At 52.4% G+C, this 26,382-nt stretch overlaps 11 protein-coding genes across 11 annotated transcripts, besides 3 other annotated features; 5 read left to right on the top strand and 6 right to left on the bottom strand.

Moving 5' to 3' along the window:
- Window positions 1–623: 623 nt before the first annotated feature.
- NFIA_106660 (ATP synthase subunit C family protein) lies at window positions 624–1,097 on the bottom strand (the record flags this gene model as incomplete). The annotated part of the gene is made up of 1 exon (XM_001267074.1): window positions 624–1,097. The coding sequence occupies one exon, from the start codon at window positions 1,095–1,097 to the stop codon at window positions 624–626; it is 474 nt and encodes a 157-aa protein (XP_001267075.1).
- Window positions 1,098–4,789: 3,692 nt separating this feature from the next.
- Window positions 4,790–6,706, top strand: NFIA_106650 (uncharacterized protein; the record flags this gene model as incomplete). The annotated part of the gene is made up of 1 exon (XM_001267073.1): window positions 4,790–6,706. One exon carries the CDS (start codon window positions 4,790–4,792, stop codon window positions 6,704–6,706), a length of 1,917 nt encoding a protein of 638 aa, XP_001267074.1.
- Window positions 6,607–6,645: a microsatellite.
- A 103-nt stretch (window positions 6,707–6,809) lies between the features above and the next one.
- On the bottom strand, window positions 6,810–7,632 carry NFIA_106640 (uncharacterized protein; the record flags this gene model as incomplete). Its single annotated transcript, XM_001267072.1, has 2 exons — window positions 6,810–7,336; window positions 7,389–7,632. The coding sequence occupies 2 exons, from the start codon at window positions 7,630–7,632 to the stop codon at window positions 6,810–6,812; spliced, it is 771 nt and encodes a 256-aa protein (XP_001267073.1).
- A 445-nt stretch (window positions 7,633–8,077) lies between these two features.
- NFIA_106630 (DUF563 domain protein) lies at window positions 8,078–9,544 on the bottom strand (the record flags this gene model as incomplete). The annotated part of the gene is made up of 1 exon (XM_001267071.1): window positions 8,078–9,544. The coding sequence occupies one exon, from the start codon at window positions 9,542–9,544 to the stop codon at window positions 8,078–8,080; it is 1,467 nt and encodes a 488-aa protein (XP_001267072.1).
- A 49-nt stretch (window positions 9,545–9,593) lies between these two features.
- Window positions 9,594–9,626: a microsatellite.
- A 1,386-nt stretch (window positions 9,627–11,012) lies between these two features.
- Window positions 11,013–12,788, top strand: ap3 (putative aspartic-type endopeptidase; the record flags this gene model as incomplete). The annotated part of the gene is made up of 3 exons (XM_001267070.1): window positions 11,013–11,236; window positions 11,302–12,045; window positions 12,110–12,788. The coding sequence occupies 3 exons, from the start codon at window positions 11,013–11,015 to the stop codon at window positions 12,786–12,788; spliced, it is 1,647 nt and encodes a 548-aa protein (XP_001267071.1).
- Window positions 12,789–14,091: 1,303 nt separating this feature from the next.
- On the top strand, window positions 14,092–14,467 carry NFIA_106610 (uncharacterized protein; the record flags this gene model as incomplete). The annotated part of the gene is made up of 2 exons (XM_001267069.1): window positions 14,092–14,330; window positions 14,398–14,467. 2 exons carry the CDS (start codon window positions 14,092–14,094, stop codon window positions 14,465–14,467), a joined length of 309 nt encoding a protein of 102 aa, XP_001267070.1.
- Window positions 14,468–14,842: 375 nt separating this feature from the next.
- On the top strand, window positions 14,843–16,062 carry NFIA_106600 (putative malic acid transport protein; the record flags this gene model as incomplete). The annotated part of the gene is made up of 2 exons (XM_001267068.1): window positions 14,843–15,655; window positions 15,883–16,062. 2 exons carry the CDS (start codon window positions 14,843–14,845, stop codon window positions 16,060–16,062), a joined length of 993 nt encoding a protein of 330 aa, XP_001267069.1.
- A 167-nt stretch (window positions 16,063–16,229) lies between these two features.
- Window positions 16,230–16,881, top strand: NFIA_106590 (beta-class carbonic anhydrase; the record flags this gene model as incomplete). Its single annotated transcript, XM_001267067.1, has 4 exons — window positions 16,230–16,315; window positions 16,368–16,405; window positions 16,460–16,599; window positions 16,648–16,881. The coding sequence occupies 4 exons, from the start codon at window positions 16,230–16,232 to the stop codon at window positions 16,879–16,881; spliced, it is 498 nt and encodes a 165-aa protein (XP_001267068.1).
- Window positions 16,882–16,948: 67 nt separating this feature from the next.
- Window positions 16,949–17,013: a microsatellite.
- Window positions 17,014–17,030: 17 nt separating this feature from the next.
- Window positions 17,031–20,245, bottom strand: NFIA_106580 (cation-translocating P-type ATPase; the record flags this gene model as incomplete). The annotated part of the gene is made up of 3 exons (XM_001267066.1): window positions 17,031–19,641; window positions 19,698–19,963; window positions 20,021–20,245. The coding sequence occupies 3 exons, from the start codon at window positions 20,243–20,245 to the stop codon at window positions 17,031–17,033; spliced, it is 3,102 nt and encodes a 1,033-aa protein (XP_001267067.1).
- A 71-nt stretch (window positions 20,246–20,316) lies between these two features.
- Window positions 20,317–21,176, bottom strand: NFIA_106570 (uncharacterized protein; the record flags this gene model as incomplete). Its single annotated transcript, XM_001267065.1, has 2 exons — window positions 20,317–20,606; window positions 20,933–21,176. 2 exons carry the CDS (start codon window positions 21,174–21,176, stop codon window positions 20,317–20,319), a joined length of 534 nt encoding a protein of 177 aa, XP_001267066.1.
- A 673-nt stretch (window positions 21,177–21,849) lies between these two features.
- NFIA_106560 (NACHT domain protein) lies at window positions 21,850–26,178 on the bottom strand (the record flags this gene model as incomplete). Its single annotated transcript, XM_001267064.1, has 4 exons — window positions 21,850–22,540; window positions 22,597–23,683; window positions 23,749–25,057; window positions 25,300–26,178. The coding sequence occupies 4 exons, from the start codon at window positions 26,176–26,178 to the stop codon at window positions 21,850–21,852; spliced, it is 3,966 nt and encodes a 1,321-aa protein (XP_001267065.1).
- Window positions 26,179–26,382: the final 204 nt, after the last annotated feature.

Here is a 26,382-nt window from a genome sequence, read left to right as displayed (position 1 = left end):
TCCAACGACTCCTTTTTGGTCCGTTAGCAAACAAGTGGTGGTTGAGAGGTCGTTTGTGATCCGATTGCCGAGTCCAACCGCACAGATCTCAGTCAACTGAAGACGGCGACGCAACGCAATTGATTGCATTAATGATTATAGTCGCTGAATTGTCCGTAATTGAACAGTAGTTGCTAAGGACAAGATCGGAAAAGCGAGAAAGCGGGAATCTCAAATCCACCCTGGCATTTGACTCCGTAGAGATTGTCCACTACTGACATTGGCCAACTGTCAAGCTTCCCCATGATCAATTCTACTGTGCATGAAAGAATACGTGCAAGGTAGAGAGCTCCAGGTGAGTGGCCATTTTAAACTCTATATGTACAGTTTATTTGATTGGGATGATTGCTGGCGGAAAAGTAGTACATGATATATCAAAAAGACCACCACAAATTACCTCTAAAACACACACCCCCCGAGCCAACGCACACAACGCCGGACGGAGAAGTTGAAAGCAAGAAGTTGGTCTTGTTTCATCAGATATGCAGCGTTGTATTGAAAGATTTTTGATTCGTTTCGTTTCGTCCCGTCCGTTCAAAAAACTAGTCCCAACGTGCACATCCTGGACCCAGAGGTCAAGTCGTTTAGACGTACTTGCACATCATGGCAACCATCAGGTCGAACAGACCGATGGCTTCGACGAAAGCGAAACCCAGAATGGCGTAGGAGAAGAGCTGACCACGCAGAGCAGGGTTGCGGGAGACACCGAGGAGGAGGGCACCGAAGACGAGACCGATACCGATACCGGCACCACCGAGACCGATGGCGGCAGAGCCCATACCCATGTTCTGGGAGACCTGGACCATGGCATCGGCGATTTCAGAGGAGTACTGGCGGCGGGACTGGACGTTGGCGAAGACCTGGCGAGCGTTGGCCTGGATGAGGCTGGGCTGCTGACGCTTGACGGTCTGGAAGGGGGTCATGGGGAGAGCGGTCTTGCGCTGGGTGGTGAAGGTCCGCTTGGGAGCCAGCTGGAGACGAGCAGCAGGACGGGCAACCTTGGTGGTTGCGGCCATCTGGGAGGCCAGGCGAGAGGCAAAGACACGAGAGGAGGCCATTGTGATTTTTGTGGTGGTGTTTTTTGAGATTGGAGATGGTCTCAAAGAAGGTAGGTTAGAGTGTGTGGAAGGAAAGGAAAAAAAAGAGGAGAGAAAGGAAAAAGGAGAGCTGGGAGAGCTTTTGGGGGGAGAAAAAGGCGGGAGGGCAGGATGACCCAGAGACCCATCAAGGACATAAATACTTCCATGCCGAATTTTCACCAGTCGGTGTTAGTGCGTTGGGAGCAAGCCCTAGCAGTCGTCCTCTATCCGTATCTCCAAGGTATCTCATTGACCAGACAACCTACCTGGCCTTCCCACTCCGGATGCACTTATCGGGTTCGTCCGGGTTATGGCCAAGGTGGCATTTGTCCTGGTACAGCCAATTATTCAGGGTCCTTGCAGGCCGCGCAGCTCCGTAGAGTCCACAGACTAACCATCGATCCTCCACTCTACTATTATTGATACATATTTACTCTGACTTACTATCTACTACACTATTTAGTGTCAATTGAGTCATTGACAATAAATCCAAGCAATTGACAGAAGAATGGCAGCAGACAAAAGGGAGAGAGCTGGAGCTGGCAAGAGCAGGATGGATGACGAATTTTTTTCTCGTGCGGTGGATCAAATTATGGGTCCGATAATTTGGTTCGACCCACCAGACCCAAAGCTCTCCGCCAATCATAAACAGCAAAGAAGCAGGCCGCCGTGTCGGAGTCAATAAAACCGGGCCGATTCGGGCTGCGGCTCCACCAGAACCGGAGTTTGTGCGCCAGAAACGACCAGAACAGGAAGAGACCAGCCACTGGTTTCGGCTGGAGGGAAAAATAGTTCTCTTGTTCCGAGGGAAACTGCCAAACCAAATGTCTCACCGACTGGTTTGGCCTCATCGATCCGTCACGTTCTCTCTGAGCTGTGGGAAGGCACTTGTCCTCAGCTCAGCTGTTCTTGAAAGAGACCTCTGGAGTGGTCAAATTGAGAGGTCAAATGCGACTCATCCGAGGGAAGCTGCACCGGTTATATATCCCTGGATACATCAGAGGGTTCGCCCTGTTTTGCCTTTCTCCGAAGCAGGCTAGAATCCTCCGTGTTTTAGCCTGAAATTTCTGCGGATAGATCATCCTGAGGTCACCGACAGTACACACCGCAGAGGATACGTAGTCTACGTTTTGTTTGCTACCTTGGGATAGTTTGATATCGATCTCTTGCCTTCACATATATCTACACAGCTTCTGAATATTCGACATCTACGGAGGTCAATTGATACTGTTGATGTTGAAAAAGAGGAAATTAGCAGTAGCGTCCTGCAGGTAGCTTCACCACTCAGCCTCATTTCCCGGCAGCTGATCATCATGACCTGGTGATTGCATATGCACTGTTACGTAATCCACCTCTGTAATTATTCCCTGCCAGTGCTTGAAGCATGCACCCATGCTGCGTACAGGCATTCCTTTTGCTCTGAAGCTACCACTGCCGATTTCCTCCGATGTTCACTCGACGCTTTTCAGGAGAGCACCTCCCTAATGAGTACAAGAGTACATAAGTAGGTTGATATTCGAGAGGTCATGAACATACGGAGTATAATTGCAGGATTGCACTGTAATACTCGTATATCAAAAGATTCCTCAGTCAAGAGAGTGATTGCTGACCCCTGATCGGGATGAATCGGACGGTTTGTTTGTGCCTGAGGCAGCTAGCAGCTTATTACCTGTTTTGGATTGCCCCGGAAGCTTCAGCCGAGGTCACCAATTCAGACAGCTTTCAGCAGCAGATATACCTCTCTACTGATATACAATGAGCCTCACAGTAGTTTGTAGTTATGCAGGGGTAGAGTGATGCTAATTAGCTTCGTCAATATTGTACTCAGTACCGATCGCAACGTCTCAGGCCATGATTATATCACTTCTCACCGGCTGATTGCAGGAGGATAATTGATGTCAAGAGATTCGACTTACAGTAATAGGTCCAAGACATTTCTGGTTCTAGTATATAGGAATGGTATTAGTGTTGTTCTTGGAGTTGTGCTTCAGAACAGTATGGGGTCGGTTATATATTTCGGCTGGATTTCCTCTCTAGACTAGAACACTGGGTAGGACGAGATCATTGGAACCACAAGATTACCTACTAACAACAGTCATATAATTCAACCATTCAGTCTATTATATTAGATTGCTCCAGCACCCTTCATGTTAGATCAGCTGCTTTAAACTGACTACAAGTGCTGCGAGCCAGATAAATGCTCCTGTTGATACAATACTCCATCTATATCAACAGCCCAGCCATCAATGAAGACGAAGATCATGATTCCAACATGAAGAGATCAATCACCAGAGTCGTCACCTCTAGACCTCATTCATCGACTCCTAACCGACCCTTCCACTAAGTTTCAGGGTCGGTTATATGATCCCACTGGCTTCAGACATGTGTTCCAGAACGAGGCAGTCCTGAGCTAAATCAGTGGCACATTGGGAGATTCAATTTACAGTGTACGCCTGCAAACACTCTGTGATAAACACTGAATCCATGACAACTAACATTATTCTAGACTACGATAAGTTGCACATGGCTGCCATTGCTTTCTACTGCTTGGGTCGATTCAATCAAGGGCGAATACTCATGCCCGGCTATGATGCCACTGGAATGCCAGACTGAAACAACGCATTCCATGACAGATCAAACAATCCATCGACATTACCATTGGTTTTTGCCTACTATCCTTCTGCTCCCCGGGCAACCCCGCCAGATTGACCACCAGAAGCTGATTCCCAGCTCGTGCGCCACACTCAGCGAGTCCATCTCACATGCTCGAAAACCTCAGCCGACTGGGCACGTAACACTGCTTTAGCTAGATTGGTTTCTAATACAGCACATCTGCATGCACAATACATAATGATGGCTTAGCACGTACAATACCCCATGGGTCCGGTGGCGTGGGTTGGCCGTGCCGCGCCGGACGTTAAGTAATATGCCAACCGCAACAACAACAACAGCAACCCTCCATCAGACCGCAAAACATCTTCACAACACATAGCCCTCTTCTTTTGCGGGGTCACAGGAAACTTGATTGCAGGTTCTTCCAAACTCAGAATGAACTAGCGTGATACAGCGGAAGACATTCTCTTCTCCATGGAACAGCCCAGAGGGCAAGTTTCTGGTATGCTTCACAGATTCTGATATGATGTTATCCATGCAGAGCGAGGATAATCAAAGTAGTTCCTCCCCGAGGACAAGGTCGATTGAACGGACTTCTTCCCCGGTTGACCGATAAATTGCTTTCCATGCTTCTGCGGACTACGAGTCAGTAGCCATGTTGATTGCTTTCATCCGCAGACTCTACCACCACTACATCGACGACTCACATTCCACCGATCGACCGTTTGACGCAAGATGTCCCTCTACACCACTGTCCGACTCGATCCTCGGCGTAACCTTCCAGTAACAGACTATGGGGGTTTGACTTTATGAAAAGCTGACCCCCCGATCCAGGGGCGTCATTCCAGCTTTCCACAACATTCTTGGCGCATGGTCGAGGTCATCCGCAAAAGCATCACAGCATCACACTATTAATAGGATGTCTTGAAAGGGCAGGATTTCAGCATCAAAATAAACAAACAAATCATTCAATTTTATAATAATGCTTGTGCGACTGAGCTGGCATCTAAGTTGTCCGGACTCTTCATCCCTAACATTCTTGCGTCACCACCATCGACATGACATCTGTCACTGCGAGTATCCCTGTAGGAGATCAGGGCTTAAAAGCTTTATCACAAGAAGTCCCAGGGCGATCGTATGATAATGGGATGTATCATCCTGGTAATGCTCGACTGTCAGTCGTTGCAGATCCTCCCAATGAAGTCGGTAACACAGAGACGAAGCCAATCGCGACAGCAGACGCAATGCTTGACGGACACGGCTCGAGCGAGTCTGGAATGCTTCGTGGAACAATAACAGACACACTGCCTGACCCCAAGGCCGCTGCTGTAAAACCCGCGGCCCTGCCGTCAGAAGTGCCCCTGGATCTGCGTCAAGGACATTTCGACCATCCACTTCAACTTATCGCCACAATGACTACCTCGACAAACGCCTCTTCATCAACGACATCTTCGACCACCTCTTACAACTCTACCATCCGTACCACCCTTCATACCGTCTCGATGCCGACCTCCACTCGGGCTAGTTTTACCAAGAGCGCATCCCATGCCACCTCCACCTCAGCTCCCGCCGCCCCTCGCTGGGAAACGATGACCCCTGGCGCGCAGGCGGGGATTGTCATCTCAGCTGTGAGCCTCGCCATCATCTTGATTGGGATAATCGTCTGGTGGCTGTATCGCAAGAAGCGGGCTCTCCTGAGGCCCATCCGAGGGGAAGAGTCGCCGCCGCCGACAGAGAAGCCAAATCCAGCGTACAGATTCGCTTCAAATCTGTATACAAGCAGTACCTCCACGCTGGTCAATGTAACGGATATCTTCAAGGCTTCCAGGGAGAAATCGCCATCCATCAATGACAGAAGCAGCAGCATTTACTCCAACGACCAGACACAAAGCAACCAGATAAGAAGCAATTTGTTCACCCTGGCTGCGGACAAGGTTAGACCATTACGAGGCAGAAAACAGCCCCCCGACAGGCGCAGCCGCTATTCCCACGGCTATGTCTTCGCACAGGAGTTCGAACACGCCCCCCCACCGCCGCCGACGCGTCTGCAAAAGATTGTCGCCGGTCTATACGCCAACGGTTCGTCGACGGTCAAAACAGTAACAGCACCGTTCAAAGCGCAGCCTCTGCCGCAGAAAGACAACGCGTCCTCGACATGGAGCCCCATGAGCAGTCGCACTCCGTACTCGCGCGCCTACGACAGCTACCCGCAAGCGGATCAGTTTCAGCCTCCATGTGACATCAGCGATAGTCTGGACCTGGTCAAAGTGCGGAGTGTTTCCTCTGGCACTGTCGCCATGAGTAACCCTGCGGAGATCAGCGTCGACGCACTGGCGGGACGTATCTCGGGGGAGGGCAAGCGACACCAGGAGGCGGTCCGGGAGCCAAGCCCCTCGCCGTCGCAGTACACCTCGGCTCCATCCCAGCGGCAGTCACCCCCACCACGCACCTCGCGGGAGGGAAGCCCCGCATATTCTGGGCGAGCGCCCTCCCAGATGCAGCCGGAGGTGTCATCGGTGAAACTGTGGACAAAGCAGGTGTACCGTGTCGAAATGGACTTTACGTCCCGCAGCGACGGCCAGCTGCAGGTTGGCGAGGGACAGATGGTGCGCTTGGAGCAAATCTTTGACGACGGATGGGTAAGTCTAGTCCACCAGTTCCTCTGGGTATATCGACTGACTCCCCAGGCATTATGCACACTGACCGACACCGAAAAGCAAGGGCTCCTCCCCCGCGCCTGTCTCTCCACCTGGCCCATCAAGGAACGCCGGCACTATGCCTCCAGTAGCAACACCTCGGAGCGTGCTCTGGGCGTCTCACCCATAGACTCACAGCCCTTCCGGTTCTACCGACAACACTCTCGACCAGGAACCCCCAAACCGAGCACCGAGTCCAAACCGGCCACCGAGTCCAAGCCACCAAGCGTGAAGAAGCAGTCGATCTCACCTACACTGTCGACTTTCTTCCGTCTGTAGTCTGCGTCTTCCAGTTCTTTTCTTGTAGATATTCGCGTATATGTTTCATCGACTGTACGGTTGCGGTCATAACTGATGCAGTCATAATCAAGTCATGTACATATTAAGAACCCAGTTCGAAGCGGCTGGGTGCCGGCTTCGCAGACAGTTCGCTCGGTGGTGCGTAAGCGCACGACTCGAGTTCCGCTCGTCTGGCTCTGGCTCTGGCTCCACTTGTCCAAAATGTATTCTTTTCACTTTGACTTTGCCCTGGTGTGTTGGCGGCAAGTCTGCGTGCTCTGAGTAGCAGTGCAACCAGCACGATGATGATGATCCCTGCTCCTGCAGCGCCAACCCCAATGCCAGCTTTTGCGCCTGTTGACAGGCTCGTTGTAGCTGCTGCTGTTGCCGTCGCGGCTGAGGACGTAACAGACGCCGACGGCGCACTAGCCAACATCGAACTCGAACTCGAAGTCGCAGAAGCAGAAGCAGAAGCAGAAACAGACGGAGACCCAGACACAGGCGCCGCCAACTCAAACGTCCCACCCTCGCAGCAATCCCCCTGACCCAAACTCGCCTCATCCTCATGACAACAGTACCTCGTCAGCGCGGCATTACACGCCCAGATATACTGCCCGCGGTATGAATCATCTAACATCATCAGCACAGCCACCTTGTCAGTAGGCTTAGGGGGGAAACGTACACGTCGTACAAGCTATGGAACACCCCTTGTAGCTCTTATCCTGGCAGGAGGGGGTATAGTAGAGACCCGTGTAGTTATACGAATGGCCATCGGGGAAGTTAGTCAGCGAGCCGTTGGCGTGGTTGTTCTTGTCGCGGCAGAGGAGGTTATCCGTGCATGTTGCGCCGGAGGGGCAGCAGGTGTTGGCGTTTGGGCAGGGGGTGTCGTCTACGGCGTGGGTGCCGTTGCGGTAGTAACATGCCATGTTGTTTGGTTTTTAGGAGGTAAAAGGAGGATGAGAATGGCATTTTGAGGAGGGGATTAAAGTGATAGGGAAAGTCGGCGCTTATGAATGCGTGAGGGAGGTATTTTGGGAAAATCACATTCTGAAACAGCGGCATGCATGATTTGATACTAAAGCTGCGGGCTGCGCCGCAGTTTGGGCCTGCCAGCTTGGAATCTAACCGCTGTATCGTCATTGTACAAGTATGAGAGGATATCATCTCACACGTCAATTGATAAGAAGCCTCAAGAGTTCGAGCATGGTTGGAAAGTGATTATACCCGGAAAGACGAGAAATAGCACTCCAAATCTCGAAGATAATTTGCCTTATTTGTCCAAGTGCAATCAATCGCATCACTATATACGAGTTCTTAACGCATTGGCCAGCTTATATTGGCAGCACATCCCGTGCAACATGACCCCTTGGATCAGTTCACGTCGTAGTTCCGCTCTCCTCTGTTATACAAAGCCTTGATGGCAACATTCATTAACTCCATGAACTTTTCATGCTCGAGATAAACGTCATCGTTATGCCAGTCGTCGCGCTTCACAGTTTTAGCCGGCTTCGTTGCGTGAGCGCTGAAATACAAATGCCCAAGTAGCGAAGCAAGGTTGCGAAAGCCCTTGTGATTCAAACCCGGCGGGAGAATCTCGACCATCACAGAGCCGGATGGGAGGAAGATACCGTGCGTGAGACCGGCGCCGTGCACGCCCACCAATATGTCAGATTCCTGGGCAATCCTCAGCTGCTCCCGGAATGGAATGCTGGCAAAGTCAATCATCTGAACGGTGATATGGGGAAATTGCTTTTTGACTGTTTTGAAGTAGTCCTCCTGATTGATCAGCTTTCGGCTTCCCGTCCGGTCGATAAAAGTCACCACGATCTGCGGGCCCTGCCGGGGTCGGCGAAATTCCACATGGAAGTGAGAGAGGACCCGTCTGGAAAAGGTATGGACCAGTGCAGAGTCTTCGCATGAATGGATCTCCCAATCACCCTGCCAGAGGGGGTTCGATCCGCCCGCCAGGGGCACAATCAGGTTCTCGAACTCGTTGGTCGGACGCAGATCGCTGATTCGGAGTGGTGGCCGCTGAGCGAAAATCTTCCACAGGTCAAAGTAGGGCCCATCTTCGATCTCATCCAGGATGACGACCTGTGTGTTTTCGATGTCACCAATACTGAAAAGCGGCCTGTGCGGGTTGGGGCCCGCAGTCATGCGCAGAACATCGAAGGTCATGGTCATGGAAAAGATCTCCATGAGAGAATGCCAGACATTCCCCGCCCCTTCTCGCTGAATCAGGATCGTGTGGTTTGAAACTACGGGAGGGACGGTATGGTCGAGCTTGCCCTGGAGGGAGACTGCCTTTTGGAACACGATCCCAGGGCCTGTCTCGTACCAATAATTGTGAAATTTTCCGAAGGTGGGTACGTTCTCGCCACCTAAATCCCGCAGTTGACAGTCCATAACAAAAAGTCGTTGAGCAGGATCGTATACAGCTCCGCGCCCGAAGCAGAACGTGTCGATGCGCGAGCCCGACGCTGATTGACTGTGGAAGCAGGTCAAGCCTGAAGGCGAGTTTGGAGTGCAGTACTCGGTTCTCGAGTCGCGCAGCTTCTCCAGATATGTGATACCGAATTGATCTGCGCAGTAGGATGGCTCCTCGGCCACCGCCGAATACTCAGCGGGCAGAGTAGGTGCCTGTTCTGCGTTTGGGAGATGGCCCTTCGTATCGGAATCATTTCGACGAGGGCCAGATGTGGAAGATGGCAGCGGAGAATATTGAAACCGCGTCCTTGTGAGTGTTACATGTAAGAGGAAAAGAACAAAAAGCACGCCAATTACAGTGGCAGAGAGCCGTACAACCCGCCGTTGGGAACTGAGGCTTAACCAGGACATGAGACTCTGGTAGCAATAAGCTCAAACGGAAACATCAGCCAAAAGAACAGGTAAACACTGAGAGGAGGTCAACATGAGAGGAACCTGAAAGTGGCGGCAGACTCCATTCGAATGACCATTCTGCCTAGTGCGCCAAGAAGATATGGCGAGAGAGAGAGAGAGACTCTGGACTGCGGAGTGTGGAGCCTGTCTATCACAGAAAAGTAAGCATGCAGAGGTCCGTCAATCTCGCTGCGGCCTAGCTAGTCTTGATATGGAGATAGATAGGCGATCAGCTGCTCAGCAAGGCCCCTAATTCCTGATGCCAACGCAGCTTTGGACCCAGAGAGGTTCATGATTGGGCTTGTTTCAACTTTCGTGGCGACTGCTCAGGCTGCTAGTTAGTTGGTATCAGAAACATATCCTAGTCCTCCAAGACGAATCATGATGAGCGATTACCCGCTGGGCGACATTGTGGGGCTTTGCTCAGCGCCAGTGTGTGGCATGGCCTGGTGGGTGCAGATTTGAACCATTGAGACAGGCACGAGCCTGCTTCAAACAAACCAGGTGTGAGGAGTGGGATCGGATCATGGCCCGAGGTCGCAGGGAAGAAATCGAAAAGGAGGTGGAAGAGGTTGTTTTCATCAGTCTGGGGGCACGCGCCCATGATTATAAAGTATCCCAGACAAGCCGGGTTAATACGCTTACTAATATTATTCCACACATAGGTCCGGACAGGGCTCTCTGACCTATATTGCTGAAATCCATGTTTTTTTTTTCCCCCTCTACAAGTGGCTCCACATAGTCATAGCACGGACTTAGATTAATACAAGAGAATATCATGAGAACTCACTCCACTCCAGCACCTATCTACTGTGTAGGCACAATTATCATTCTGGCCATGTAACTAACATGTCATCTTAGGCAGGGCTACTCGAGAACTAACCGGCAAAGTAAGGCCCCACTTCCGACATTTTCATTGACTCAGTTGGTCCTATTAGTTAACTAACGAGTCAACGACTTTTCCATTTATTAATATTATCATTGCGGCCCGCTCCCAGTGCCATCCCAAAAAAGTACAAGCACTATGGCGCCAGCCATCGAGACCCCTGGCAGCTTGGGCCAATCATAACTATGCGTAGAGCGGCGCAGTCAACTTGCGTCCTGGTGGTATCAGGAAAAAGGAAAGTCGTTGGGCAGGGCGATATTGTTAATAGACACAAAGTACGGTTTACTCCGTAATCAAACACGGGCTGAGTGGATTGGCTAAAAGTTGTGATAACGCAATATAACCAGGCAATATTGGTCCTCTAGGCGCTTTACCTGGCGCATAATCCGCCTGGCCATCTTCCTCGAACAGAAGTTCGGCGACGTTGGATCTAGACACTAGTAAGACAGCCTCGTGGCAGTGTTCAAAACTTCCTTCCTTATGCCCCGTGCCTCCTTGGGTGGTGTGTAACTATTCAAAACCAATCTGAGGATAATCGAGATGCCGGATGATCGAATATTGTTTTCTGCTGCTCCCTCGAGCTCCTGTTTGCTCTCGTTTCTTCTCTTCCTGCTTCTCATGGTCTCCTCAGCTGGTGCTGATTGTGTCCCGTCCCCATTCAGCGTGCGGGTCGGCAATGTATCTCTCACCAACAATCAAGTTGCCCGCGGGCTCGACGTCTCCGTAGGGACACCTGGTCAGCCGTTTGCCTTCCTTCCACAGTGGTAATTCTCTCCATAACAGAATGGCACTCGTGAAATTACAACGCCTATGTCTAACATGGTTCCAGGCCACTGAACAACACATTTGTCTATCCCACAGGCTGGAGCTGTGGCACGGACTGGGCCGAAGCGGGCTGCATGACCTTCCGCGGAGGGTTGTTCGATAGATCAAAGTCGACTTCTGTGGGAGCGACCTCTACGGACTCTTATCCGACAGACAGTTCGCCATATCCCTCTCTAGAAATATTCAGTGACACCATAACCCTCACACCGAGCATCAATGTGACCAAATTTCCCGTTGGAATGCCGAAGTCAGGCTGGGGAGAGGAAGGATACCATCCGCAGGCGGCTATAGGACTCGGCCGCAACTCCACCTTGTTGAATGCTCTCGTCAGCACCGGCAAAATCGCCTCAAGATCATGGGCCATGTTTTGGGGCCGTCAAGGAGTGACAGCAGACGCGCAGATGGACGGCAATTTTGTGTTTGGTGGCTACGACCGCGCCAAGGCATCTGGGGCCAACTTCACCCAAGGCTTGGTCTATTCTAACCCTGCGTGCAGCACTGGCATGTTGGTAACCATCACAGACATTTCATTGAACTGGAATAATGGTACGACTACGAGTCTTTATGATGGGAGCCAGTCGGCTGCCATGTCCGCATGCATCGTTCCGGATTACCCTGTTCTGATGACCATCCCTTACGAGCCATATTTCAAACGATTCTCGGGTATCACGGGGGACAGAATGTTATCATATGGCCGCTCATTTGGCATCAATTATTATGGGATGCTGTATCCTTCAGGTACAAACCCGTGAGTTCGCCTGGCCATGAATTCGAGTGCGGATGAGGAACATATGCTTACAGGAATAATACAGATACTCTGGCGACCTGTCCATCAGCCTTAGCTCAGGGTTGAAAGTACGCATTGCCAACGATCAGCTCGTCGTCCCTGACCTCACAATCGACAAGACTACTGGAGCGATCTTGGCCAACGCGTCCGCTCCCGAGCTTGTACTCAACTCCATGCAACAAGTAAACGCCGACGATTTGCCCCAGCTAGGCCGCCAATTCCTCAGTAGTGCCTACGTCATGGTCAATCAAGACGCCGGCCAGTTTACCCTGTGGGCAGCCAAGCCCACAACCGAGGAGGATCTTGTTGCTGTCAATCCGGACAATCGCGTGTACAGGTCCTTTTGCCCGCCAGGAGTGTCCAATCTCGTCGATGCCACCCAATCCACCGGGACCTCGGATCCCACGCAATCGGCCGCGTCTAATAGCAACATTGGACAGTCTCAGAGAATGGAGGGTGCAAGCACCGGACTATCCTCCGGAGCGATCGCAGGCATTGTGGTGGGGGGAGTGGCTGGTATAGCCTTGGTCGCCGCTGGTGTATTCTTCGCAATCATCAAAAGAAGAAGAAGAAGACAGACGATACCGACACCTGAGACTGCGGAGGCCTTCACCCCAAAGGTGGTTGACCAGACACCGCGTGCCCCGCAGGAGCTCCCCGGACACTTGCCAAATGGAAGTAATGAGAGATGGGAACTGGAATAAGCCCTGCCACGACCGTCGAGAAACGGAAGTCAATATTGCATTGACTATATAATTCTTTCTGCATATAATCTCTTGTATAATAAGATACGGTTCATACCCCTGCAAGTTTTTGCTATTTGCCCAACGTTAAAGGCGTTAACTGGTGTATCTGATGGCTTGTCCGCATTGTATCTTGCGGAGTCTACCTTCCACTATAGCAACACCGCATACTGGACACTAGAACGTTCCAAATTCTTCCACAGCTACAGGTGGTACCGGTGAGTATATACCCATCGACGATGTTGAAAAACTTGAGCGATACCGTCAAGGAGGGTACCATCCAATACCCATCGGAGCATGGCTGAACGATCGATACCGCATTGTCCATAAGCTTGGCTTCGGTACATACTCGACCGTCTGGTTAGCAAGGGACGAGGAAGCTAAGAAATACGTTGCCATAAAGCTCACAATCGCAGCAGGTAATCCAGCTGACTCCCAAGAAAGCAACATCCTCCGTCAACTAGGCGTTCCAGGATCGAAAACGAACCCGCACGCCGGGGACGCATACATCCCTCGCATACTAGACGAATTCTCCATTTCCGGACCCAAGGGGATCCATCTGTGTTTCGTCGCCGGGAATGATGAGTCTAGCTGAAGCCAAAGATGCTTCGACTGTTCGACTCTTCCAGCTGCCTGTCGCCAGAGCCATCGCGGCTCAACTGGCCCAAGCGGTGGCGTTTCTGCACTCGCAGGGGATTGTCCATGGTGGTAAGTAGCCCTTGCTTACCCATCTCTCCCACATGCTAAACATGCAGATCTTCATGCTGGTAACATCTTACTTCGTCTTCCCCAGAGCATGACACTCTCTCGCCAGAGCAGTGGTACAAACAATGTGGACAACCTCATACCGAGCCTGTGGAGCGTCTCGATCAGCGTCCACTCCCAGACGGAGTCTCAAGCCATGCTGTTGTATCCGTCTAGCTAGGAAAAGCAAGCGATCGTGTTTCTCTATCCGAAGCACAAGTAATCGTCACCGACTATGGAGAGTTCTTCCTGCCGACTACCACAATGGGGCATCATTCTCATGCTCCTGCCCTTTTAGTTTCTCCAGAAGTTCACTTCGAATCTCAAGAGCCGCTTTCGTTTCCTGATGATAGATGGACGCTTGCGTGTACTATCTGGGAAATTGTAAGCCAGCGGCTGCTGTTTGGGGGATTCGATCCGTCAGCCGACTGGGTAATCAGAGAATAGGTTGATATGCTTGGCAAACTGCCTCTAGAATAGTAGGTGGAATGGGATTCCTAGACGAGATGGTTCAACGACGATGGAACACGACAGCGGCAATCCAAGGACCTGGGAGCAACGATTTAGCGACTCAGTGCAGGAGCCAAGGCAGAAGGCTAGGGTGCAAGAGGTGGAGGAGGAGGAGAAAGTTGCCTTGTTGGCCATGTTGAGGGCTATGCTTGCATTTCGGCCTGAGGAGGGGCCAACTGCGACTGAGGTTATGGAGAGCGAATGGATGCAAAAATGGGCTCTTCCTACCTTGCCAAGTCAAATGAAAGGGTAAAGAGCCATGTATCTTGCATGTTGTACAGAACTTGTACATGATTTGCCTGGAGACTTGTCATAGAAATGATTTCCTTGACCTGGTTGACCTATGGATAAACGCAGAAGAGGTATTTATATATAATACTGCTTGAGACACTATGTGCCTAGCAGCATATTAATTGACTATCTAGGAATTTGGGGTTGACATCCGGGACGAGAAGGGGGAGATGATGTTCAGGTAAGATGTGCTATTCAGATGACTCTATACAAGGTAATAACCTATCTGTCTGAACAGTCCGCGATATTGTTGATTAGTGATTACATCAATCAACATCTAGATATAATTAGAGATATATCGATAATACATCTATTATCCTTGGATAATCCTGGAAATAAGCTTTGTTGATGTGGGGAATGATATTAGTGATGTCATCCGGACATTCTCCGTCTATCTTCCTCTATAGATGAAACCCTTTTACTCCTCTTCAACATACTCGACATGTCTGATCAACAAATTGATCGATATCATGCCAGATCCTCCAACCTACCCTGCAGCCCGTGCGCTGTTCAACTTCTCTCCACAATGGTTCCTCATGCCCCAAGGAACCGGCATCATCTCCGTCATCCTGCACCAACTGCACTACCAGTTCGGCGCATTGCGTATCCTAGCCAAGATTGTCTGGATTTATACCATCGTGCTTCTCGCCGTTACGCTCTTCCTGTACATCCTGCGCCTCATCCGATACCCCAGAGAAGTCGGCTACGAACTCCGCCATAACCTCATCGAGACCTCCTGTCTCGCTAGCATCGTCATCACCTACACCACCATCATCCAGATGGTCGCCCTGCAGTACGGCAGCACCCACAGCGTCGCAATAGGTGTCTACGTCCTCTGGTGGATCGCCGCATTCCTCTCCACCCTCGCCATCATCACCATCCCCTACGTCCAACTCAAACTCCAACCCAGCGGCTTCGAGCGCGTCCCCCCTGCCATCTTACTCCCGGTCATCGCCGCCCTCACCTGCGCCGCAGGCGGCGGCACAATCTGCATCTCCGCCGCGCTCAGCCCCCGCCTCCAAGTCCCCGTCATCATCGTCGCATACCTCCTCGTCGGCGCGGGCATATCCCTCTCCCTCGGCTTCGACGCCGTCATCCTCTTCCAGCACTTCTCCGATCAGCAGCCCCCTCCGCAGAAAGTATGGCAGGATATGATCCTCTGCGGGCCCTTCGGGCAGGGCGGCTTCGCGCTGCAGATTCTGGGAGGTGCGGTGCAGAAGAGTTTCCCTGCGTATGCGCGGGGGACGCTGCTGCGCGCGCAGGCGGCTGGCCCGATTGCCGCGGTAAGTCAGTTCGCGGGGGTTCTGTCGTGGGGGTTTGCGACGTTTTGGTGGTGTTTTGCGATTATTAGCATCTTGCATACATTGGCGGCGCAGCCGGGAGGGTTTAAGAGTACGACGTTCAGTCTTGGGGCTTGGTCGTTGGTTTTTCCTTGGGTAGGTTGCCTCCTTTTCTGCAGCGGAAGGGATATTGACAAACGCAGGGGGTTTATACGAACTGTGCGGTGCAGCTGGGGAAGATTATGGATTCGCCTGCTTTTTATGTGTGGTCAACAGCGTTGCTGCTGATGCTGGTGATCATTGTGATTATCAATACGCTGTTTACCATCAAAGGGATTATTACGGGGGAGGTGTTTGGATTGGAGCATGGGTGGAGGAAGGACGCATATCAAGATGACAAGGAGGCTTGAATATCATCTGTTATTGTTGTCTATATCCGACCTGTCTACATTAATGTATATCAGACGCAATCTGTCACCATTTGCGGGGTAAATTGCGTATCATCCGGGCTTAAAAACATATACAAGACGTCAACACTAACATCATATCGAAGACTATTCTATACAGCATTATCAACATGACCAAAATAGCAGACATCGAAGCCGCCAACGCGCAGTACGCCGCCTCTTTCACAAAAGGCCACCTCCCTATCCCTCCAAAGCGGTACGTACCATACTCTAAAGCTCTCCAACTGCTATCAAACTAACAAACCTAGTAAACTGGCCGTCGTCACCTGCATGGACGCCCGCATCGGTACCCTCTACTTCCACCCTTCTCGTCTACTTACTAGTAGTACTAACAAAGTAGACGTCTTCTCCGCCCTCGGCCTCACCGAAGGCGACGCACACATCATCCGCAACGCAGGCGGACGAGCCAGCGAAGCACTCCGCAGTCTGATAATTTCACAGCGGTTGCTTGGGACGGAGGATGTGGTTGTCATTCACCATGTATTCCCTCTCCTTCCCTGTCTTGACTACTGGTGCTAATAGGGATAGACGGACTGCGGGATGCTCACCTTCAGCGACGGGGATATCAGAGCGAAGATACGGGAAGAGCTTGGTGAGGATGCGTCGGATATCAAGTTCCTGCCGTTCGGGGATCTGGAGGAGAGTGTGCGGGAGGATGTGAGGTTCTTGCGGGGGAGTAGACTTGTGCAAGGGGATGTGACGGGGTATGTGTATGAGGTGGAGAGGGGGAGGTTAGTTCGGTTGGAGGTTAGTGATATATGAGGGATTTAGATGGCCAGTAGATACAAGCTAAAGGATGAGGATGGTGACGTGGCTGCTAATCAATGGAACTTTTCTACCTCTGTCTACCAATCTATCTACCTAGTCCTGTCTATACTACTACCTACCTACCTAAGATGAACCCCGCCCTGTTAAGCAAGACTCTTATCCATCTTCCCCCGCTGCCGGCGGAAATACACCCTCTTGGCAAACTTCCACAGTTCCACCCCCAGGAAGAACAGCACCGCCTCCACGAACACAATCCCCCATTCCCACGAGATCCCCGTATGCTTAAACACAACATGGTTCAAAACAGGAATATACAAAATGGGGAACGTCGTCACGAACCCCGCAACGATCGACCAGAACAGGAACTGGTTCCGCCAGATATCATACATCCACTGCGTAAGATACTTCTTCGAGCCGGGCTGCATGCGGAAGAACGACCGCCGCATGTCGACCATCTCCCACGCCAGGAAGAGCGCGAACCATGTGAGACAGACGAACGTTGTTGCGCGCGCGCGGAAGACGAGGTCGCACTCGGCTGAGTACTCGCGGTTACAGCCGCGGGCGAGATGGCCGTCGCCGAAGCCCCAGACTACGACTGAGAAGGAGGCAAGGCAGAGCGCGGCGGTCCATACGCCGTACACCAAAATGTCGACGATGACTTCCCAGGTGAAGATGCCCTGTTTTGTCTGCGGGGGGCGGTCCATGATGTCTGGCGCGGCGACTTCCATGCCCAGACCCATGTCCGGCATGCCGGAGGTGATCATGATGATCCAGAGGATCTCGACGGGGGCGAGCGGGAAGACGGACTGCCCGTCCAGGTCCTTGAATGCCAGTCCGATGAGGAGCGTGCATGCCTGTGCGATGTTCTCAGACAGCAAATGAAGCACGAATTTCTGGATGTTGTCGAAGATGCGCCGGCCTTCTTCGACGGCGTTGAGGATCGAGGCGAAGTTGTCGTCTGTCAGGATGATGTCCGATGCGTCCTTGGCGACGTCTGAGCCAGCCTGGCCCATCGCGATGCCGACGTCCGCGTGCTTCAGCGAGGGAGAGTCATTCACCCCGTCGCCTGTCATCGCGGCGAACTTGCCCCGGCGATGCAGCGCATCAATCATCCGCACCTTGGTCTGCGGGGCGCATCGCGCAATGACCAGCGGGAGGGTCGGCAATGCGTCCACCTCGCTGTCAGTCAGCTTGTCAAACTGCCCCGCCGTCATGACCATCGCGTCGGCCACGTCCGCGGCGACACTTCCCAGATCCGACGGGAGGATTCCCACCTGCTGCGCGATGGCCTTGGCAGTCCCCGGGTGATCGCCCGTCACCATGTGCACGGCGATGCCGGCCTGGGCACAGGCGCGGATGGCGCCGGCGGTTTCGGGGCGGGGCGGATCATACAGCCCAATCAAGCCGAGGAAGCACAGATCGCGCTCGATCTCATCACGCTGCAGGTCTGCGCCTTCGAGCAGCTGAGTTGACTGCGAGTAGGGTTTGTGTGCTAGCGCCAGCACGCGCAGGCCGAGCTTCGCCAGCTCTTCCATGTTCTGTAGGATAATCGTGCGGTGGTCGTCAGTGAGATCAATCGGGGTAGAACAATCTTCCCAGATGACGGTCGTGCAGGCGTCGAGGATGCGCTCGACGGCGCCCTTGGTGAAGACCATGCTGCGTTCGGTGTCGCCGTCGAACCTGCTAAAGATGACGGACATCTTCTTGACGGTCGAGTCGAAGGGGAACTCGGCCTTTTGATGCCAGACCGGACTCTCGCCCTTGGTCCACCGGTCGCGGTTCCAGTTGAACCGCGCGGCGAAGACCTGGATGGCGATCTCGGTGGGCTCGCCGCGCGCGTGCCACTCGCCTTCTTCCGAGCGGTACACGTGCGACAGGTTGGCCATGGCGGCGACGTTGAGGAATTCCTCGAGCCGGGGTTCGTTGGTTGCTAATTCTTCCAGGTCGCCGATCGCAGAGCCTTCTTTCTCCTCGTCGAAGCGCACCGGCGGCACAGGGGTGAACGTCACCTCACCGACGGTCGGGTTGAACGGCTCATTGTTGGTGCCAACAGAGTACGTCCCCTTGGCGGGGATCCACGCCTTCTTGACCACCATCTTGCCCTGCGTCAGGGTGCCCGTCTTATCAGAGCAGATATCTGTCACAGCGCCCAGAGCCTCAAGAGAATCAAGCTTGCGCACGATAACATTCCGCTCGACCATGCGTTTAGTCCCAACAGCCATGGTAATGGTCAACACAACGACCAAACACGCCGGGATCATACTGAGCCCTGTACCGACCGCATACAGAATGACCTCGTTGCTACTAGCGAATTTGTTCGATGCCATCACAATAATAGCAAACAGCACCGCGACCCCAAACAGCAGGATCGCCAGCTTGGACAGCTTCCGCTGCAGCGGCGTCCCGACATTAACGCCTAGGAACCGGCCCACCGCGTCCGTCCCCGTCAGCGTCCACGCCTGCACATACCACCGTTTCTTAGTCTCGCCATTGGGGCCCCTCTTGACAGGTCGGCGGTGGCTGTCTCCCGCGCGCAGGGCCGCAGCAATCGAGCCGATCTCTGTGGCCATGCCGGTTGCGATGACCACGCCGCGGGCCCGGCCGCGGGTGACGGTGCTGGAGCTGTAGGCCAGGTTGAGCCGGTCGCCGGGGCCGGTGTCTTCCTTGAAGACGACGTCGCAGTCTTTTTGGACAGGGAGGGATTCACCGGTAAGAAGGGCTTCGTCTGTCTCGAAGTTGACTGCTTCAACCAGACTGTTTTTGTCAGCTCACCATTCGAAGGAACAGGACAGGTTGTGGGGGAGGCATACCGAATATCAGCGGGAACAGTATCACCCGTACGCAACTCGACCATATCCCCCGGGACAATCTCCGCACTGGGGACCGAAAAGGTCTGTCCACCACGGGAGACCGTACCCGTAGGCGAGCTAAGCGAATGCAATGACTCCATGGTCTTCTCAGCCGCATACTCCTGGAAGAATCCGACAACAATATTAAGCACGATGACGGCACAGATGACGCCGCCTTCGATCCACGACTGGATGCCAAAGCTGACCGCCATGGCCAATATCAGGACCTAGAATTGGATCAGACAAGTTCGTTGATCGCTCAAAAGCAAAGTGGGTCCCTTAACTAGCATCATTGCGTTGGCCACCTGCCGGACGAGGATCTTGACCACGGACACGCCCTCGCCTTCGTCGAGTTTATTAGGGCCGTACGTCTGCAGCCGACGGGCCGCCTCGTCAGGTGTGAGACCCTCATTGAGTCTGGTGGAGAGTTCCTTGAGGACGGCCTCATAGGGAAGAGTGTGAGCTGGGTGGGAGAGGGGCTTGGAGCCCGGGACATCGCCTTTCTCCATCTTACTCGACTCAATTCCTTGGGATTCAACTGAGGAAACAAACTTAACTGACCGACAGGGGAATGCCCAGTTTATAAACCCCCAGGGAGAGCAGGAACCCCACCACAGCGAAAACTCGTCACTCTGGTGCCCCTTGGCGCCGAGAATCGGGCATTGGCACAGGCATGGGCGAACCGCTTGGCACCGTCATAAATGGCCTGCGTCGTATCTGACAAACCCCCCACGAGGCGATTCCCCACAGTCAGCGCCCAGACGCGAAACACGTGCGTCTGGGGGCCAATCAGGGGGCGTTGCCAAGAGGATTTCTCTGGGTGCCAAGAAGGCGGAACTGGCGGGGCGAATTGGACTCCCTTATCATTCGCTAATAACAGGAGCCTCGGCGAAGAAAACCCTGAGCTGGAGTGTGTTGGCCAGTGTTTGCATCCTTACTCGACTCGATAGATCGTATGTAGATATTCAAAGAAACAGGTATCTGGCTCATATTCATTCATTCCTATCATATCATATCATCAATCCATCGTCATAACGCCATAGCCATAGCCATAGGAAAGGTATCAATCAATATCATCTATCCAGTAAAGCATCCAACCAAATCATAGGTAGATAGATTCAACCCCTCGAACTCGTCTCCTCAACAGTATCTACTATCATCAGCATCAGACGATCCAGGAAAGGGAAAGAACCTACATCGACTCTCCAAATCCTTGCCCATCCCCACAGATGCAGAGGAAAAAAGACTCTCGCGACGAAAAATCCCCAGATTCCTCATCCGCACCGACCGCATATACATCTCCTGGGCATGCGAGGGCTGGAACCGGCGCTCGTAGGACTCGGCGGGGTACAGTTGGCGGGTGAGCGCGGCGCCTAACGAGACGGCGGCTAGACAGGCGACGATGACGATCACGATGATGGCGGGGGTGGTTAGGCCCATTCCTTCTTGCCTTGGTCTAGTAGCCTTGTAGTAATTAGGCGGGTGCCAACTATGACTTGCTATAGATAGATTGAGTAGATCGATCATCGATATAATATTGGACTATTGGTATTGTGGAATCTAGTCTACATGATAATGATGAAGCAAGATGGGAGGGGAAATTTCTTTCTATTTCTTTCCAAAGCGCATCCTTGTCTTCGGAAGTGCTAGGAAGAGTTGGATACTATTTATGGTGTCTTATGTCTCTGGTCTTATTGTCTCTGCCTGATCACTGTCCACTAAGATTTACTGTGAAGCAGAGTATTCCATTGCTATTGGCTGATTGTGTGTGAGTGGGTCAAACCTACCAATGATCGGCCAATGGAAGATTCTGGAGAGACTGTCTGATTGGCCAATATTCATGTGTCCATCATTAGGTAGGCGTACAGCTAGACTTATGCTGTTGACATAGGACAATTACTGGTAGATTACTATATCTTTACTTCTCCTCTAAGAGAGATTATCGCTCTAATATTGAGTGAGTGGCATGACTGTGATGTGATAGAGGCAGCTCTATCACATTAGAGACAAGAGAGGAGGATCATAGTACGGTTTACACAAAGGAATATTCCTTACAATCATAGAGGAATGAATGACCTATGATTGGATAGACACTGGATAAGCTTTGGCCATACTAATCACACCTAAATAATCTAGCCCACCGAGATCTCTGTGGCTCCGGCAATATTCGCATACACCAGGCCGACAGTCCTCCCTCAAAGGCAAAGTCCGCCGTCTCCCACTTCTCCGACAGCTGATCCTTCCATTCTTCGATCCATGCCGTTCGCCTCGTTCCATCAAGACCGTCAAGGACCATCATCCCTTCGGGTACACGCTCAAAGGCCTGAAGCGGACCGCCGGTATAATAAAACTCGTGCCGAGGGTCGCAGATACCCTGGGGATGGGACGCACCATCCTGGGATAAGGCTGACTTGATATCGTGGTAACACCATTGACACAGCATCATGAACGGGCAACAAAAACAAAAGTACCAGTGGCAGATCGATCTCATCTCACACTTGCAGTTCGAACACTCGGCGAAATAGTCGATCGTGTACGAGATCCGGCGTTCAGAGACCTCATCATCCGGTACTTGGGGCTCATCATCGACAAGGTGCACTTGGTTCAAAGATTCGGCAACGCCACCTTCTGATATGGGATTGTCTCTCTTCGCTTCCCGCAGATAGTCCTTGTACCAGGCCTTGGTCAAATACAAGGCCCCGCTCAGATCTTCATCACTGTCCGCAGCCGTCAGAAACGTCTGAAAGAGGCTCAGGAAGGCATCATCATCGTTGGAAGGATCGTCGTCCGACAACAGCTCGATACTTTTTTCACACGTCCGCGGAGAGCTGTCCGGGCGTTTGCGAGATCACCATGATACCGCAGCCAACTCGAGATGACCAGACAGATATCACTGTACTCGGCCTTTTCATCCAATCTCAGAGGGGGCTCGTCGCACAATGGAATCTCCGGATGGCATAGACACACGGCTGCTAAGCGACTCAGTGACCGCACCTGAGCCCTTTCCATATCCCCACGAGGGTTGTCGAGGGCGGCAAGCTGGTACCAAGCTTGGATTCCTGCGCTGAACCGGCGGTTTTCGACCATCAGTGACGCGATGAAGTATTTCGCCGCCGCCAGGTCATCTGTTATTTTCCCCTCGGAGGCCTCGAGTCTGGCCGCAGCCGAGGCAACAAGATCAATAAGCTTCCCGTCGTCCCGTGTCCGCGCATGGTGAAGGACCCTATATATTAGACGGCGTATCCAAGTCATTGTTGAAGCGAGGAACTCGACCAAACCTACTCTTTCGGTAAACTGAAACTCCTGAGGATGAGAAGCGGCAAAATCCAACACATCTTGAACACGGTGTGTCTGGTGCAGCTCCAGGAAGACCGAGAAGAATGAATGCAGCGTATACCTGTCTCGATAATCCTCCTTTTGTCCCAGGTACGTTTCCCAGGCCCCATCTGCGGTGGCAACAGCTTTATCGGTCATTTTCGCAAAGTGCTTCATTTGCGCAGTGTTCAGCAGTCTGCCAATAGGATCCTGCCAGCCACTATCCCAGGAGGCGTCGTGCAGCGACTCGGCCAGATCAGAGTGTTCTAATGCCTCTCTGTACCTTCCGGTCTCGGTACACGCGCGAGCCATGTCTCTGTGAATCGCAGATAGCGCTTGTTTGCTCAGGATAGGGTTGCGCTGATGTTCATCAAGACAGATCTGGAATTGTTCGAGGGCTGTCTTGAAGTTATTATGCAGGAGGAGCGCCTGAGCCACTCGAGCATGCCAGACGGGCGTCTTCTCGAGACGCTGCATCTCGGCAACCTGCATGATCTCGACAGTCCTCAATGCTATGCGTACTACCCCTGCCAGCTTCCCCTCGGCGGTTGGGAATTCGGTGCCTGCCATTTGAGCGTATACAAATAGGAAGGTGGAGAGACCTTCCGGTAATCCATCTTCCTCTTCGATATCTTTCGGAGCCAGCCAAAGCCGGGAGAAGGACTCTGCCAAACGAGAGAAAAGAACCGTAAAGGACAGGCATCGCTTGCCACCGTCGAAGATCGAGCACAATCCTGCAGGAGCTGTTTCGTATCTGGGGAGAGCCAATTCAGGACCAGCTCTGCCCTCTGGTTCGCCGTGTCACGTTTCTGAGTATTCCACCAGTAACAAGCGATCTCTGTTGCGCGAGAGCACAGATATTGATTGTATGTGGCAACATAGATTACGTGGTATTGTTCAATGAGCCAGTGCTGAGGGTTGAGTATCGGCTCCTCGGTGAGGAGAGCGGCAAGCAGAGTGGCTATTTCTTCTCTCCGACTTGCTGCCTTTTCTGGATTTGCACGCTCGAGATGCAGCGGTAGGAATTTCTGAGCATACCCGCTGATCGGTCCTAGCACCCTCTCTGATTTGGGTGCATTTCTTCTTTGGAGAGCATAGAGTAAGACAAATACAAAGGACGCCTCCGCTCGGTCAGGGTCGACCTGAATGGGTGCGGCCTCCACAGATGTGCTGAAAAATTCATAGAAAGAACTATGTCGCAGAGTTACAATAACTGCGTCTTCCTCTACTTCATCATCATCTTCTTCTTCAACCAGCGCGGGACGGAGCGAAAAGAGGGATGAGTATACCGTGCGAAGATCATCCTCAAGACTCAGAACCTCCTCTTCAAGGATGACCTCCAAGATAAGGTCGAGTTGGTCCACCGTCAGCGGCTTTTGAGCCATTGTCACAAACGAGAGTAAAAGGTTGAGCTGTTGAATCTGCGTCGTTGCTTCCCCGGATGATCCTTCCCCATCGGAAAACTCAGTCGACATTGCATCCGAGCCCGACAACTCTCTAGCCAAACGCTGCAATTCTGCATGTAGCATTGCACTGATTCCTCGCGGCATCGTCCGGACCACTTTCCGAATCTGTTCCTTGGACCGGCAGCGCAGAACAGATTTGATGACAAGGTTCGCCCATTCCCAGAGGCCTTCCGCTTGCCCACAAATATCCTGGACAACTTCGTCTAGGAAGTCTGGATAGCCGCGAAACAACTTCGTCTTCTGCAGCTTCTGAGAGACGTATCTGTGAAGGTCGTCCTTATTCTGGTTATTGGTGATTTCGATCTCCGGAATCCATCCGAGGGAGTGTTCCTCGAGAATGCCGCGCACTGAATCCCTGCCCAGAAGTACGACTCGGATTGGTGCGGTTGGGCTTGTCTGGTCCTCTGTCGCATACGTGCTCTCGAGCAGACTAAAGAGGATTTCTTGCTCCTCTGGATCGGCCTCGTCGATACCGTCAATGATAAAGCACGTTGCGGCGTCCGGTGGAGACTTGACGAAGAAGTCAAGCAAGAGCTTCCTCTACACAACATAGCTGTTGGCTGGGTCTTCTTTCAGGCAGAAATCCTCTGCATGCGCCGCAAATCTCGATCGCTGGACGACCACTTGCCATGCCAGGGTCCGCAGCGCTTTGTTGAATGAGCGTAGGTCGACATCGTTGTTCTTGAAGAAGAAAGAGGCGACGATGGGCGCAGATGGAGCGGATGAGTCTGCAGTCGCGAGATCGCTGATGATCTTCGATGCCAGGTAGGATTTGCCCACACCAGGACCTCCGTGAATCCAGAGTAAAAGCTCGGGACTCTGCCACCAGGACCGATCCTGTCGTCAATCCAGCTGCCCGATCCAGGTATGCGATTCTCCTTGATTGAGGAGAAGACGCGGCCGGACGCGGAGACGGGATCTAATGCTTTCTTCACTCTATCCAGTCTCTCGCGCTCGTTCCTGTTGTCATCTCGCTCGAGTAATTCCGCGGTGTTTCTGAGCGCCTGGTGAGTGAGGTCGAGCCCATGCGCAGATACCATCTTGTGTTCCTGGCTCGTCAACTCCTCCAGCTCGTCCAGGAGCGAACTAATCGACGTATCCTCAACCAGGACGTTCTTTGTCCATTTGGTAAGTCTTGCTCTGAGCGACCCCCGACTTAGCAATTTCTGCGACGCCGCACAGACACGAAGGAAATTGACCAAGACTTTGACAATGATGGTCTTCATCCCTTCACTGAGAGAAACCCCCTTGTACGAGTCCAGACGGAGAGCAAAATGACCGAGTTTGTGAAACAGGTCCATAAGCATGTCGAACGATTCGCTGACTCTGCGAGCACCTCGAATGAGAAGCATCATGGCGCCCATGATGGACGACGCCGGAGGAAAAGCTGCGGAGGCTGCACCCGCAAGCAGATCTCCCCAGTTCTCGAACGGTGCCAGGATCATCTGCATAGCATGCAAGAGCGGTCGTCTTTTCATTCGAAAGTCCTCGAAATGGTCCTTCTCTGCGTCTAGCTGACGCGACAGATCCTCGGGACCGTGGATCTTGGGGAAGTCGCCATCGCTAAGCGCAATCCCCGTTTCTTTAGCATAGTCGTCACAGGCTGAATGCCAGAGTGTTGATAGCCTGTCATCCAATGGGTCACTTGTCGTTCGAGTCATCGTGGTTAGGCGCGCAGTCGTGTGAGCAGTGAGGTTGTATGCTCGTGTTTGACAGAGTCTGACATGATGCCCCTCATTTCGTGCAATGAGCTTCCTTTTCTGGATTAGCTCGTGTGCAAGCTAGTATAACGGCTTCAATATTGCCATTTCTGGTCATCTGTCTGTTCATCTACAAGAATGCCTCTTCTCCTACACTCGCGTGAT

The sequence above is a fragment of the Aspergillus fischeri genome, genomic scaffold, assembly GCF_000149645.3.
Source record: "Aspergillus fischeri NRRL 181 1099437636245 genomic scaffold, whole genome shotgun sequence".
Lineage (NCBI taxonomy): Eukaryota > Fungi > Ascomycota > Eurotiomycetes > Eurotiales > Aspergillaceae > Aspergillus > Aspergillus fischeri.
This window is presented reverse-complemented; position numbering and strand designations above follow the sequence as displayed.